Source organism: Pan paniscus, chromosome 19 (genome assembly GCF_029289425.2).
Source record: "Pan paniscus chromosome 19, NHGRI_mPanPan1-v2.0_pri, whole genome shotgun sequence".
Classification (NCBI taxonomy): Eukaryota; Metazoa; Chordata; class Mammalia; order Primates; family Hominidae; genus Pan; species Pan paniscus.
In genome coordinates this window covers 52314622-52327800 of record NC_073268.2, presented here as the reverse complement: position 1 = coordinate 52327800, position 13179 = coordinate 52314622, and the positions used below count along the sequence as shown (strand labels likewise).

Here is a 13179-nt window from a genome sequence, read left to right as displayed (position 1 = left end):
CCCAGGGCACATGGTTGGGCTGTGTCAACCTTTAGGGCCTCCATGGGGTCAGTTGTCCCTTCTCACCTCCCAGCTCTGTCCCCATCAGGTCCCTGGGTGGCACGGGAGGATGGACTGACTTCCAGGACCTGTTGTGTGACAGGAGCTACAGCTTGGGTCTCCCTGCAAGAAGTCTGGCACGTCTCACCTCCCCCATCCCGGCCCCTGGTCATCTCACAGCAAAGAAGCCTCCTCCCTCCCGACCTGCCGCCACACTGGAGAGGGGGCACAGGGGCGGGGGAGGTTTCCTGTTCTGTGAAAGGCCGACTCCCTGACTCCATTCATGCCCCCCCGAGCCCCTCCCTTCATTCCCATTCCCCAACCTAAAGCCTGGCCCGGCTCCCAGCTGAATCTGGTCGGAATCCACGGGCTGCAGATTTTCCAAAACAATCGTTGTATCTTTATTGACTTTTTTTTTTTTTTCTGAATGCAATGACTGTTTTTTACTCTTAAGGAAAATAAACATCTTTTAGAAACAGCTCGATACACACAATCTTCAGTGTGAAGCAATATACTAATAAGAACACTAGTCGTCTTAACATTTACAGTCTTCATATATATTATATATATGTATATGTATACATATATATACACTATATAACGAGGCCAGATATAATACACACGTTTACCATTTTACAGTCATATGTACAGGAAGTTGCTAGGGCGGCCCTGGGCTGGGGGCTGCGTCAGGCCTATCGAAGCGTGGACAGAGCTGAGGACACGGACGGACAGGCGGACGGACTGGCAGGGACTGGCCCGGGCCGGTGGTGGCTGCGTGGACAAGTGGCGTCGCGGTAGCCCCTTACCCGGCAAAGGCCCGGTTGGGGCTCTGTTGCGGGCGCACGACGCACGGCGGCGACACACGGGAGAAGCGAGCATGTTCCCAACATATATACATTCTATGTAACATATATATAGAGGGGTACACAGGTTTTGTACACGAAATCTAGCGCTGTCCCTGCTCCCGTGCAGAGTAGGCGCGGCGGTCCCTGGTGGTGCTCAACGGTCGCGCGTCCGCCGGAGGTGCGTTCTGGCCGCTTCTTGGGTTTTGCGCTCCCAGGCTGGGCTCCAGGGGTGGGGTGGAGGACTGGAAAGGGGACAAACAGAGGCCAAAGGGTGTCCCAGTCCCGCCCACACTCGGGGATCCCGCAACCCCTAACTGAGCATAGCCCAGGTCTACCCCGGCTTTGCCCGAACCGCACAAGAGATCTGGCAAAGGCTGGGCGGGAAGGCCCCTGGACGCGTTCCGCACGGTTTGTTCCAAAGGCTCCGGCCTCTCCAGTGCCGGCCTAGCCCGCTCTCAGAAAGGCTTCCTTTCTCCCCCGCCTAGTCCACGGAGCTAGGAGCCGCCCTCCGCCTCTTCCAGTACTGTTTCGACCCCCACCCCCAAGCCCAGGGCTCCCAGCTGCACGCCACGACCGACTGGGGTGGCGGCAGCACCCACGTGGAATGTGTGCCACGTCGTCTTGAGATTCCAGAGGGAAAGTGTCCCCAGGACAAAGCCGTCTCCCACCCTCGCCGGAGGCTGAGCGCCCCGGGGAGTCTGGCCGCTCCGCGGGCTCCCCCTCCGCAAGCCTGGCCCCTGGGGTGGGCAAGAACGCCCTGTGCCGTCCGGTTCCGGGAGCAGGCGGCTCCGGAACGGGTTTTCCTCCCAACCCGGGGCCGCAAGTCTGAGCCCTAGGCGGCCGGATCCACGATCCGGGACCCGGATCAAGGATCGGCTCTGGACCAGCGCTGGGAGCAGCTCAAAGGCCCGGGGGCTGCGCAGGCGGCTCCTCTCCTTCGGCGGCGGGCGGGCAGGCGGGCTCCGGCGGCTCCTCCGGCCGTTGGGGTGGATTACTACGGCAGCCTCTGCAAAAGACGCCCGCCCGCCAGTTACCGACGACCTCGGACTTCACAGTCCATAGGCCCCGCCCCCAGTGTGGGCCCGCCCCCTAAGCCCCAGACCCAGGCGACCCCAGAGCGCGGCTAGGGTCTCCGCCCGAGGCCGTCGGCACCACCCCTTCTGGCCCCACCCCGTCCACCTTCACCTTCACCTTCGCCTTCAGCTCCGTGCCACCGTCCCGCGCCCCCGCCTGCCCCACTCTGTCACCTATCTTGGGGAGCTGCAGGGAGGCCGTCCCAGGGACGCCCTCCAGCCCCTGGCTGCCCATGCCCCGACGCCTGCGGGTTTTCGGCGGCGGCGGCGGCGGCGCGCAAGTGGACAGGGACCTGAGCTGGACGGCGGCGGGGGCTCCTGGGGGTGGGCGGGGAGAGCTCCCTCCCCTAGGGCTGGGCCCTGCCGGGCTGCGCAGCCAAGGGGGCCCAGGGGACTGTGAAGGAGGTGCGAGGTGGGGCTCCTCTCCCGCTTGACACCCCTCGCCCTACAAAACACTGTGGTCCCCTACCTTATGTTTGGGACATTTCAAAGAAAAGTTCTCTTCGATGAATATGCAACCTGTGACCAAAGAGAAGTTTCGGTGGTTAGGACAGGGTGGGGGCCCCACAGCTGTGGGGTTTTGTCTGCAGCCAGGAGGGGAGCCGCACTGCCCGCGAGGCTCCAGACTGCAGGGGCTCTTTTCAAAGAGTTAATCAGATCCTGCACAAAACCCTCCACACTCCACTCCACTCCACGGCGCGGGTGCGGCCCCTGGCCTGGCAGTATTGACTCACCTCACCTCCTCCGCGGAGAGCTTTTCCCCCTGAGTTCCACGTGCCGCCCCTCCTCACTTGAGGCAGTCCCTCAGTCTCTCCCTCCCTCCCGCCTTACTCTGCCAGCCACACTTGTCACTGCCTCCTAAGAGACTGGCCTGTGTGATCTTGTCTTGCTCCTTGTTTCTTTTTCTTTTTGAGATGGAGTTTCACTTTCACCCAGGCTGGAGTGCAGTGGCGCGATCTCGTCTCACTGCAACCTCTGCCTCCCAGGTTCAAGCGATTCTCCTGCCTCAGCCTCCCGAGTAGCTGGGATTACAGGCATGCGCCACCACACCCGGCTAATTTTTCTATTTTTAGTAGAGACGGGGTTTCACCATGTTGACCAGGCTGGTCTCAAACTCCTGACCTCAAGTGATCCACCCGCCCGGGCCTCCCAGAGTGCTGGGATTACAGGCGTGAGCCACCGCACCCGGCCTTGCTCCTTGTTTCTTCCCCACTGGCAGGCAAGCTCCCAGAGGGCACCAGCTCTGTCTTCTTCCCTGGATGTATGCCCAGCCCCTGGAAGAGCTCACTAACTTCCAGTGAGCATGTCATGAACCCCTGTGGATGGACTGGTAGTGGTGTTGCAAGCCTGGATTTGAGCATCTGCTACTTCTCTGAGCCTCAGTCTCCACATCTGTAAAATGGGCATTATGCCACCTACTGTATGCCTATCATGGAGATTGAGGATGGGAGTGTATAGAAACCATCTTGGCAGCAGCAGTGGCTCATGTCTGTAATCCCAGCACTTTGAGAGGATGAGGTGAATGAATCGCTTGAGCCCAGGAGTTCAAGACCAGCCTGGGCAACATGGCAAAACCTCATCTCTATCAAAAATACAAAAATTAGCCAGCATGGTGGCGCATGCCTGTAGTCCCAGCTACTCGAGAGGCTGGGGCGGGAGGATCACTTGAGCCTGGGAGGCGGAGGTTGCAGTGAGCTGTGATTGTACCACTGCACCCCTGCCTGGGCAACACAGCCAGGACCTGTCTGAGATAAAATAAAATAAAATAAAATAAAAAATAAAATAAAATAAAATTTAAAAATAAACCACCCTGCACATGTGTGGCATGCAGTGGGTGCAGGAGGCAGGGGCAGAGAGGACAACCAAGCATGGCCAGTGCTTATGCCCACCTAGGCCCAGGAGGTGTTGCTATCTCAGGGAGTCTCCACTCCCCTGCCTACTGCCACCTAGGGAGAAGCTGGCTTTTCCCCCAGGGACCCTCCAGTCTCTAGTCCCCTTCTGGGCTCCCCTCCCCCAAAGCCTCACCAGCCACTGTTCTGAACAAACCCCAGACCCAAAAGTAGCTGGAGGCTGGTGCTCTCTCCAACACAATCTTCCTGTTCACACTGGAGGTGGCTCTGTGCAATGGCATCATGACAGGGTGGTGGCCAGAAGGCAGGGCGGGGACAGCTCTGCAGCCCTGAGGGCAGGGCTGGGCGGTAGCAGGCCTCTCTGAGGCGGTATGCCCTTGTCTCCAGAAGCTGGAGTGCCACGGACCTGGAAACTGCCATTCAGGGCCAGCAGCTAGAGATGTGCCACGGCTGTTCCCCTTCCCTTGGCTCAGGCAAGCCAGATGTGGTTCTGGGGCTGAACTAGATATTCCAAAGACACTGGGCTAAAATCCCAGGCCTGCCCCTGGCACGCCTGGGTAGCTGCGGGCACTCCCACCAAGGGAAGTTGAGGGTAGGAGGTCGCCACTTCCAAACTGGCTCCCTCAGCACTGCCCCAGCACCACCCCACATGGGGCACGTCACTGGGCAAGGCCAGTCCTCAGTGATCTGGCTCCTGACCTGGTGCCTGCACCTGGGGAACCTGGGCACTCACTGACAGGTTGGCCCCAGGGCCTGAGTGGGGAAAGGTTCAGACAGGACACTGTGGTGTAGCAGCCTCTGCCTGCTCTTCAGTCACTGCTTGTCTCCAAAGTGGGTTCCTTAACAAGAATTGGAAGGGGGCAGGATGAGTAGGCCAGGACAGCGCAGTGCAGGGCAGAGGCTGGCAGCCAGTGGGCAGCCCTGGTGCCCTGCAGTCCCAGTGCCTGACACAGAGGCCTGGGGCTCCTCCCTGGCCAGACATCAGATCAGCCTGACCAGCCCACTCCCTCAGTGCCCTCTCACTCCCACCCCCCCGCCCCCCCCACCGCCTGGCTGGCAGAGTCACGCTGGGGGCCCTCCCTGCACCCCAAGCGCCCGTCCTCCCCGCCTTCACTCTCGAGCTCACTTGTTCTCCCTCGCCTTCTCTGGCAGCTGTTCCTCAGTTTCCCAGGGGTCCACCCTCCTCCTCAGCCAGCTGTTCCATGGTGAACACAACCCTGCTATTTTGTCCCTTCCAGGGCTCTGATGAGCCCTCGCCTGCTGATGGTGGGCGAGACTCGATCCTGAGCCCAGCTATCTACACTTTGTGTGTCCACAGCTGCCTCTACTGCCGTGTGGCCAAAGGGAACTGCCGTGTGTGTAGATGGCCTGGCAGAGCAGCCCAGTCCCCTCCCCGCACCCAGGTCCTTTGTGGTGTGGCTCTGCAGCTCACCCCAGGTGGCCTGCACTTCTCTGTGCTGGACTTGGGACCTGCTTTGGCTAACAGAACGTGGTAAAGTCCAGGACCTAGGCTGTGAGAGGCCCTGTGACCTCCACTCTCTCAAAGCCCTGCTGTTGCCATGAGGACGCACCCAGGCTAGCCTGCTGGAGGATGAGAGATTGCATGGAGCAAAGACAAGCTGGCACAGCTGGGGCCACCCTAGATCATCCTGCTCCCAGCAGAGCCTGCAGCCAACTCACACCCTTTTGAGAACTAATGAAGGGCTGGTGCTGGAGACATGAAGCTGGGCCTGGAAGGGCCAGTAGCTCTGCAGCAGCAGCTAATACTCCATTTGCACGTCCACACCCTACTTCTCCCCTTCATGGGGAAGCTGGGCATCAGGCTTGTCACCTCCCTCTCCCTCATCATCAAGTCCCATGGATTCTGTGCCAACTCAGTCTCTGAGGTGTATGTCTCCATTTGCAGCATTCCCAGTCCCTTTCCTGCCTCAATCTTCACGGTGCTACAGGGATCCCTGTTATATGAGGAATCCTTCTAGGATTTTATCTGAAATAAAAGTTCTCTTGCTCAAAGCCTAGTATACAAGTCCCACCACTAAACAGTTGCTACCCAGCTCCCCCGATCTTTTGAGGCCTGGCTTAAATGTCACCTCCTCCTGGAAGTCTTCCTAGATTTCTCCCTTGTTCAGACAGGATGAACCTCTTCCACAGTGCATACTCTCTCCTTCCTGTCTGGTCTCCCTAACTGTGGCCAAGAACCACAGTTTTGCTGTCTGTCCCACTCAAGGGTGAGCCCCTTGGGGGGCTGGGCAGTGCTGGGGTAGGAGAAAGAACATAGGACATGGAGCAAGAAAGCCAAGGCATTAAGTCCTGGGACTGTCCACGCCATGCTGTGTGCTGTGGGTGAGGCAGCCAATCTGTGAAGATGGCTGGAAACAACATGGTTCTGTAGCAGGGCTGGGAGTGGAGCGGGCGCTAAGTTAATCACTGTGGAAGGAGGAATGTGACTCGTGGCAGCTATTATGGGGAGTGTGGCCACATGCCTGGGCAAGTGGCAGGGTCCACGTTAAACTCTGGCTCACACTGCTCAGAGTGGGAGGGTGAAGCCAGTGAGAATCCTCCACGTCCCTGCTCCAGCAAGCCCCTTCCCCGCTGGGTCCTGGCAGCTCAGCCCCCGCCAAGCAACTGTCAGCACTCAGAGTCCTCTGTGTCCTCCCTGGGGCAGCTTGGCTGGGCTGACACTGGCTGGGGACCCACCAGGCAGGTGGGGTACAGGCTGTGGTCCCCTGTCCAGGCAAAGCCAGCAGGGCATCAGGTGAGGAGGGGAGGCAGTAGCTGGGGCTGCTAGGAGAGCGACGGGAGCCTGGGGGGGCCTGGACTCTGTCCACTGGGAGGTGGGTTATGACTTCACCTCTTTCCAGGCCAGAGTTGGGAGGGATTGAGGGTGACGGGGAGAGGTCACAGAGGCTGGACCCAAAATAGGACTGAGGCAGCACCGTGTGGGTAGTGTTCATTATTTCACTCTCCTCCCAGCAGCTCTGCAGAGAAGGGGCTATTATCATCTCCATCATACAGGTGGGGAAACTGTGTGCAGAGGTATCAACCAACTTGCTCAAGACCACACATTAAAAACGCTACTAGGGGCCGGGCACAGTGGCTCACGCCTGTAATCCCAGCACTTTAGGCGGCTGAGGCGGGCGGATCACGAGGTCAAGAGATGGAGACCATCCTGTCCAAAGCGGTGAAACCCCATCTCTACAAAAAATACAAAAATTAGCTGAGCGTGGTGGTGCACGCCTGTAGTCCCAGCTACTTGAGAGGCTGAGGCAGGAGAATCGCTTGAACCCGGGAGGCGGAGGTTGCAGTGAGCCAAGATCGCACCACTGCACTCCAGCCTGGTGACAGAGTGAGACTCCGTCTCAAAAATAAATAAATAAATAAATAAATAAATAAATAAATAAATAAATATAAAAACACTACTAGGAGCCAGCGTGGCTGCGCACATCTGTGGTCTCAGCTGCTCGGGAGGCTGAGGTGGGAGGATGATTGAGCCCAGGAGGTTAAGGCTGCAGTGAGCCACGACTGCACCCCTGCACTCTAGCTTGGGTGACAGAGCAAGACTCTGTCTCAAACAAGAACGAAAACCACCCCACCCCCCACCACTAGGGTTCGAATCCAGGCCAAAGTTGGCCCCATATCTCCCAAAATATTGTTGTCCCCAATGACTAATATTGTACCATAAGCAATTGCTTTCTCTGGATGAAATAAGGAATGTCTCTGAGCCTCAGTTTCCCCACCTGGTCGATAAAGGTAAGGGCTCTTGGGTGGCTCCAGCCCATGCACGGTCATTCTGTGTGCCCAGTGATAGTAGGGACTCAACAAATGCTTGCGGAACAAATGAATACATGAGTGAGAGGAAGGACCGGGGAGAGGATGCGGGGAGCCTGGGCCTACCTCCATACCCCATTACCCTGCTTCAAAACTTCCACAATTGCTCCATGGGTCTCAGTCTGTTTTGAACCTCATCACCCCCAACTCAGTTGGTTTTTGCTGTTGTAGTAGTGCCTTTCCCCTTGTCTCTGCTGAGTGAACTCCTATTTATCCTTCAAAGGCCCAACCTCCAATACCCCTTTCTCTCTGAGGCCTGAGATCCTCCCTGCCCCTTGGCAATGACGGCTCCGCAGACAGCATTCCACATTGTAATTTATGCCTCTATCTTCCCTCGCTGCTCTGGGCACTCCTCAAGCAGGTGCCTGGGGAATGCCTCATTTCCATGTCCCTGGCATTGCCCAGCAGAGGTCTAGGCAGACAGAAAGATAAAAGAATTGCTGGGGCAAGAGAAGAGGGAAACTGAAGAGTGAGATGGGGCCTGGGTTTGGGGAGCTGTGCCCAGGGAGGGTCCCCCTGGATTGCTTGGATGGGCTCCAATGCCCTCCTGTTCCTGGGCGGGCTCGTACCTGCATCGCTGGCACACGGGTAGTGGTAGGTGTGGAGGCATCCTTTGTGGCAGCACCCAATGGTGGCCCCGGCTTCTTGGCAGCTGGAACACATCTGATGAAGAGAAAGGAAAGGCAGGTGAGTCTCCAGTTGGAGCCCAGCCCTCAAGCTTTACAGGCTGGTAGGCCAGGTGCAGTGGCTCATGCCTGTAATCCCAGCACTCTGGGAGGCCAAGGTGGGAGGATCGCCTGAGTCCAGGAGTTTGATACCAGCCTGGGCAACATGGTGAAACTGTCTCTACAAAAAATAGTGAGGGGTGGTGGTGTGTGCCTGTAGTCCCAGCTACTCAGGAAGGTGAGGTGGGAGGATTGCTGCAGCCTGGGAGGTTGAGGCTGCAGTGAGCCGAGATTACGCCACTGCCTGTACTCCAGCCTGGGCAAGAGTGAGACCCTGTCTCAAAAAACAAAAAAAACACAAAAAACCCGTACAGGCTGGCTGGCCCCCTGTGGTCCCTGCCTCCCTTCTCCAAAATGGTGCCTGAAAATCTACCAGGAGGTTCAGCACTGGGGTACACATGCCCACAAACATGGGTCATTTAGCACACTCTGGGCTGGTACATTGGGTAGGGAGACCCCCTTGGGCCAGTGATGCCAGTTACTACCATGGCTGTGGCTACCAGCCAGCATCTGCTGCATGCTTCTGGTGTGCTGGGCGTGGTGTGTGTCCTTGTCCACTGGCTTTTTTTTTTTTTTTTTTTTGAGACAGAATTTCACTCTGTCCCCCCGGGGCTGGAGTGCAATGGCGTGATCTCAGCTCACGGCAACCTCTGCCTCCTGTGTTCAAGTGATTCTCCTGCCTTAGCCTCCCGAGTAGCTGGGATTACAGGCATATGCTGCCATGCCCAGCTAATTTTTGTATTTTTAGTAGAGACGGAGTTTCACTGTGTCGGCCAGGCTGGTCTCGAACTCCCGACCTCAGGTGATCTGCCTGCCTAGGCCTCCCAAAGTGCTGGGATTACAGGTGTAAGACACTGCGCCTGGCCTACTGGCTCTTTTTTCTTTTTCTTTTGAGATGGAGTCTTGCTCTGTTGCCCAGGCTAGAGTGCAGTGGCGCAATCTCGGCTCACTGCAAGCTCCGCCTCCCGGGTTCACGCCATTCTCCTGCCTCAGCCTCCCCAGTAGCTGGGACTACAGGTGCCCGCCACCACGCCAGGCTAATTTTTTGTATTTTTAGTAGAGACGGGGTTTCTCCGTGTTAGCCAGGATGGTCTCGATCTCCTGACCTCGTGATCCGCCCACCTCAGCCTCCCAAAGTGCTGGGATTACAGGCGTGAGCCACCGCGCATGGCCGCCTACTGGCTCTAACAGCCCTCTGTGGGTCCCTTTCATTAATCTCACTTTGCAGATGGTGAAACTGAGGCTCCCATTCCAGGCAACAGTGAAGGCATTCAGCATGGTTTTCTACCCTTTCTGGCAGCAGGAGCACTTTGAAGCTAGGCTGGGACTGTTCTACCTAGGATGAGACCTGCACCCTCCAGGGGACCAGCTCTCAGACCTGTGAGAGGAGGCGGTGACGTGGTAATCCCTTGAGATGGCTGACTTCATGTAAATCTGATGCCATCCTCCTCTAAGTCTCAAAACTGTCCTCTGCTGAGCTTGGGGGCTGCCCCACACCTGGACCAGCTGCTTGGAGTGGACGTGGCCAGGACAGGACAGTCACGCCAAGAAGGCCCTTGGAAGAGTGAAGCAAACCTGAGGCCGGGGAGGGAGAAGTCACCAGGCGCCAGAGCCACAGTGCCACCGTGCTGGGGGCGGGGGGTGAGGTAGAGAAGGCAGCAGAGAGGGCGGCAGCCTGTGCCCAAGTGCAAAGCCAGTGAAACAAACGACAATAGCTTCCTATGTGCCAGGCATGGCTGGAAGCCTCATGCCCACAGCAACCTTATGATGGGATTACTGTTCTTTTACCTGGGTTACCAATGAGAGCTGAGGCTGAGTAACCTGCCCGAGGGCTCCAGGCTGGTCTCTGACCCCTGCAGCTGCCTCCAGGCTGGAGTAGGGGCCCACAGGACCCCACATGCTCAGAGTGGGCGCACCATCCCACCCACAGCAGCTGAGAAATGTCAGAACACTCCCCTCCCCGCTGCCCATGCTGGGAGTGGGGCCTAGGGTTTATTCTAGAATTTCAGGTTTTCAGCTCAGGGCTGAGGCCTCCTTCCCGCCTAGTTTGGGATGGCCTCCTGGAGATCTGGAGTCCAGCGTCCCCAGTTCCTGACCCAAAAGGGATGACGAAACACAAGCCGGCTGCTGTCTGTGAGTGGCCCTCGGTGTCTGGATGTTTAAGCATATGGGGGTCCTCTGGCTGAAGGCTTCTCTCCACTTACTGCACGGAGGCCCCAACCGCCCTCAGGCAGGCATATGAATAGCATTTTAGATGTGAAGAAACTAAGATGCAGAAAGAGTGAGGCCTCAGGCCCTTCTGACCCCAGCTACCCAAGAGGAGGGCAGGGGTGGCGGCATGTAAACCCTGCCACAGGTGGGGCCTCTGCAGACACCACCTAGCCCCCTAACAATGCCCGGAGCCCGCTATGGGTCCCTCTCACCCCAAGCATTCCATGGCCAGGCTCCATCTGAATAGGAGGTAGGGGTCTATGATGGCTTTGGGGGAAGGGCAGGCAGGGCTCAGAGATAGCAGGCGAGGGCAGTTCCCAGAAAAGGCCATCGAGGAAAAAAGGTATCCCTGAGAGCTGGCTCAGAGGTTCTGCCCTCCAGAGCGCAAAAGTGAGGTCAAGGTACCGAGGGGTGTGGCAGTGCTGGGGCCAGGGACACAGCTGCACCCCAAGCCCCTTCCACATGCCAGGCAGGTCCCACATGATCCACAGAACCCCACAATCCTGCTAACGGGGTTTGACATTGTGGAGTTCTCAGAGCATGCGTGACTTGCCTGGAGCTATGGAACCAGCCCTCGGCAGAGCTGGGATTTGAACCAGGGTCTGACTCCAAGGAGCATGGCGCCCCCAAGCCACTGAGGCAGGAAGGGGTGGTGAGCCAAAAGTGACCCTGGGAAGCCCCAGACTCTGCCCATTCTCCCAGGATGTCCCATCTGTCTGGCAGGGTGTTCCTGGTTCCGACCTTCCCGGGGCAGCCCTAGTTGCGCAGGCTGTCAGGCCATTTCTGGAGCATGGCACAGCAGACAGGCATGGGCTGGGCTGGCAAGTTCCAGCCCCCGTGTGGTGTAGGGAAGCTAGCGCCTCTCCAACACACACTGTCTCCTCAGTCCAGCAGGACCTTGTGTGTGCATGGGCGGTTAAGACACCCATGGGCCAGGGACAGGATGGGGTGGTCGGTGCTCAGGGCTGACTCCTCCTCCCTTCGGCCGGCCAGTGCTGGCTGCAGGGGATGTGGAGATGACCTGATCTCAGCCTGGTGGGACGTGAGTGTCGGGGAGCCCCTGGTGAGGCTGCGGGACCGAGGACACCGTGGGGACAAGGCTTTCAGGAATGGGGCTGTGAAGCAGGGGAGGTGGCAGCCAGCTGGGGCTGGTGATCTGAGGGTTATTATTTTTTGATGACGGGAGAGACTTGAACCTGTTTCAAGGCGCTGGGAAGGAGCCAGTAATGAGAGAGAGAGAGAGAGAGAGAGAGAGAGAGAGACAGAAAGCAGGAGAGAGGCAAAAAATCACTAACTGGGAAGGGGAGAGGGAAGAGGCCCAAGGCCACCATCTGCTGGGCAAGCAAGGCCCGCGGCACCAGGAACCTGCAGGAGTCCTGTCGGGGCCAGCCTTCCTCTGAGGTGGAGGGTGGAGTGAGGTGGGCAGGGCGTCTGGGCGTGGAGAAGGTCTCCAGCCATCCCCATGGGCAGTGGGAAGCAGGTGCCCAAGACACACACTAGGAGGCGTGGGTGGCAAACACAGTGGGCCCCCACCGGGACCTTGATTTGGTCAGGCAATGCCACGGCAACTGTCAGGAGCAGGGGCTGCTCAGAGGGGCTGCAGGGGTGTACTGCGAGGAGCAGGTGGGCAGTGCAGCGACGGGGGAGGAGGCTGGGCAGGGGGAGGGGTGAAGCCACCGGCTGGGGCCACTGTGCTGGGTCACTGAATCACTCAGATGCAGGCAGTGTTTGTCCAGGGCCTCTGGAGACCCCTGCCAAGCCCCTCTGGCTCCCCTGTGACCTCAGCCGCACATAGTGGGTTGAAGGAAGGAGTGGAGGGGATGGGACTCAGGGCAGGGGCCAGAGAAGGCTGCAGGCGTCCCCACTGAGAGCCACCACACAGCGCTGAGAGCCGGGAGCGTCACTCCACGGAAGTCTGGATGAGGCAGTGGAGTCGGGGTTGAATGTGGGGGCAGAAGCATGGCCCCAGGGGAGAGGTGGACCCCACCGCCCCCACTGACCCCTCCCTCAGAAGGGCACAGAGGTACTCTATGGTACTGGGGAAGTGGTGACACCACGAAGAACGTCACCCTGCTGTCACCAGAGCCACCAGGCCCCTCTGCACTGACTATCACAGGGCTGCCGTGCTCGGTGGGCTCAGAGGTGCCCTCCTTTTAACCCTCCCGACCCCTCCTCCATGGGCACCCTCACACCCACGTTAGGGGCGAGGGGACGGAGGCACAGAGAGGGCAGGTCACAGCCCCAAAGGTGCATGGCGGCACAGCCCCAGAGTTCCCTCTCTCATGTTGGTGCTCAGTGACTATGGCTTCCAAAGCTGGTCTCAGAGCCAATGGTGAGAGGGTCTGGGTCTGCCCCGCCCTGCCTGTTGTGACTGTGTGACCCCATGGACTGTCCTGCAGAGGGAGGAACCCTGTGACTGGGTCCATGCACCAAGCCTGTGTCGCCAGAGAGGGTCTTCCTGAGCCCTTAGCTTCATCCCAGAGGCAATGGAGACAGGAACAGAGGGTGGGCAACTTGCTCTTGCACCGCCCGGGGCAGCCCTGATGTTCAATCTTGGGAGTCCTCGTGTTCTCTGGGCCTTGGCATCTCCAGTGACAGCATGGGGAGG

General features: G+C 58.4%; 1 protein-coding gene across 3 annotated transcripts in view; it reads right to left on the bottom strand.

Annotated features, from left to right (window-relative positions):
* Positions 1-416: 416 nt before the first annotated feature.
* Positions 417-13179, bottom strand: part of RAI1 (retinoic acid induced 1) — a 130083-nt gene continuing 117320 nt past the window's right edge. For all 3 annotated transcript variants that reach the window (XM_034942311.3, XM_055102027.2, XM_055102028.2), the window contains 3 exons: positions 8205-8298; positions 2427-2476; positions 417-1890 (listed from right to left, as the gene is read on the bottom strand). In XM_034942311.3, coding sequence (XP_034798202.3) covers positions 1879-1890; positions 2427-2476; positions 8205-8298 — 156 coding nt within the window. In that variant the 3' untranslated portion in view covers positions 417-1878. The remainder of the gene's footprint in view (positions 1891-2426; positions 2477-8204; positions 8299-13179) is intronic.